The 1,754-nt window shown below is 38.7% G+C and overlaps 1 protein-coding gene across 1 annotated transcript; it reads right to left on the bottom strand.

Annotated features, from left to right (window-relative positions):
• Positions 1-599: 599 nt before the first annotated feature.
• LOC149254957 (uncharacterized) lies at positions 600-1,199 on the bottom strand. The gene has a single exon (XM_089454892.1). The coding sequence runs from the start codon at positions 1,197-1,199 to the stop codon at positions 600-602; it is 600 nt and encodes a 199-aa protein (XP_089311018.1).
• Positions 1,200-1,754: the final 555 nt, after the last annotated feature.

Genomic DNA, 1,754 nt, shown 5'->3' with positions numbered 1-1,754 from the left:
AGCAAATCCTTAATGACACAATAGGTTTTAAAAAACTCTACCTTCAAGTTCTCATCTGAAATCATTGAAACATAAATTAAATTCCTCTTTATTCCTGGTACATAGATCACATTCTGGATTTTTTTTATCTTGCCATCACACAAAATCACAGGAATGTCTCCATGTCCTTTGATCTGGTAGGCTCTGTCATCACCAAGGTAGATATTAGAATCACAGCTGGTTTATTTTAAAACTTTCGAAATGGTGCTTGTTACCTGTCATGTGAGTGGAAGCTCCTGAATGCACAAACCAAGTTTTTGCTTCATCATTCTCAGTAGAGAAAGCAGAATCAGATACAAAGAATCTAAGGTTCTAATTTTGATCTTCATCAACAAAGTGTCCTGCATGCTTCTTATGTCTATGTCGACCTTCATCAAGCTTCTTCTTATGGAAATTCCTAGCAATGTGACTAGATTTACCACAGTAAAAACATTTGATCCCTGAATCATTTCTGGTTGAAGACATACCTTGAGGTGGCTTTCTCTGTGGTGTACCTCCACCATTCTGTCCTGTAGTTGCTTTCCCTCTAAAAGGCTTTTTCTTCTCCATTAATGCTAGATCTAAATTCTGGGTTTCAAAGTCATCTGCCTCTCTTCCTCTTGTATCAAGATCCCCGTCAATTCTTCAAAATTGGGGGCTTTCTCCCTTGCATTTAGGCCTATAATAAAAATATGATAATTGCCAGTCATACCATTCATGGTAAACGTGACAAGATCAGTGTTCGCTACTGTCTCCCCTATATCAGCCAGATTATTTCTCATCTCCTTGATCTGAGAGATGAATGCGATGGTTGATTCACTCTCCTCCATTTTGATGGAGAGAATCTTGCTCTCTAGGAACAATAAACAATTTTTATTCTTTATCTCATACAAATCCTTGAGAGTTGTCCAAATGTCATTTGTTGATTTACACTCTCTGATGTGAGGGATAATGTAGTCTTTAACTGAAAATTTCAACAACACTTTCACTTTGTTCTCCCTCTTCTCCCAATCCTGAATTGTTGCAGTTGTTCCACCTCCTGCTGCAATTGGCTTCCATTCATCCCCATTTGCAATCACCCACGCACTTTTCCCCTCAAGCAGGGTCTGCAACTTAAATTTCCAATTAGAATAATTGGACCCATCAAGCTTATTTCTCTTGTTCAAGTATGCCTCTACCATCTGATTATTAATCGTTACAGGTCTACCTCAAAGAAACTTTCAAACTCTAGCAATTAATCAAGAAAACATATATCCAGAGGAAAGTTCTTCGATTCTTCTATTGCAACTTGTAGGAAAAGGTACACTAGAGCATATGGTTGTTAGATCACTAAGGAGGTAGATCTGCTTTGGCAATTGTGCTCTAAAAATTTGTTCCTTAAAATCTACCTTATCGTTGGTGTAGATCTATGAAAACACAAGGTTCTAAATGTTATACCTTTAATATATACCCAACTACTGTTTCACTTTCAACATCTGCATCTTGGCACCATCAACTATGATGTTATGTGGGAAGCCAGTCGATCCGCAAATCAAAGGAATGTCGATCTACCTCTGGACGTTGATCTCTCTTCTATTGCACAGTCACCGGCTCATCCCACTCCCGATGCGCACAAAATAAATAGAAGGCGACCACCAACAATATTGATCTACCACAACCAAGCTCACGATCCTAGCGATCCTACCGATCTATGAAGACAATTTTCTCCACACTCATAGCACTCGAACAAGGATCCA

Source organism: Pinus tabuliformis, chromosome 7, assembly GCF_031772625.1.
Source record: "Pinus tabuliformis cultivar Carrire ecotype Pingquan chromosome 7, CPIR1, whole genome shotgun sequence".
NCBI lineage: Eukaryota > Viridiplantae > Streptophyta > Pinopsida > Pinales > Pinaceae > Pinus > Pinus tabuliformis.
The sequence above is the reverse complement of the archived record's forward strand: the minus strand, read 5'-3'. Positions and strand labels throughout refer to the sequence as shown.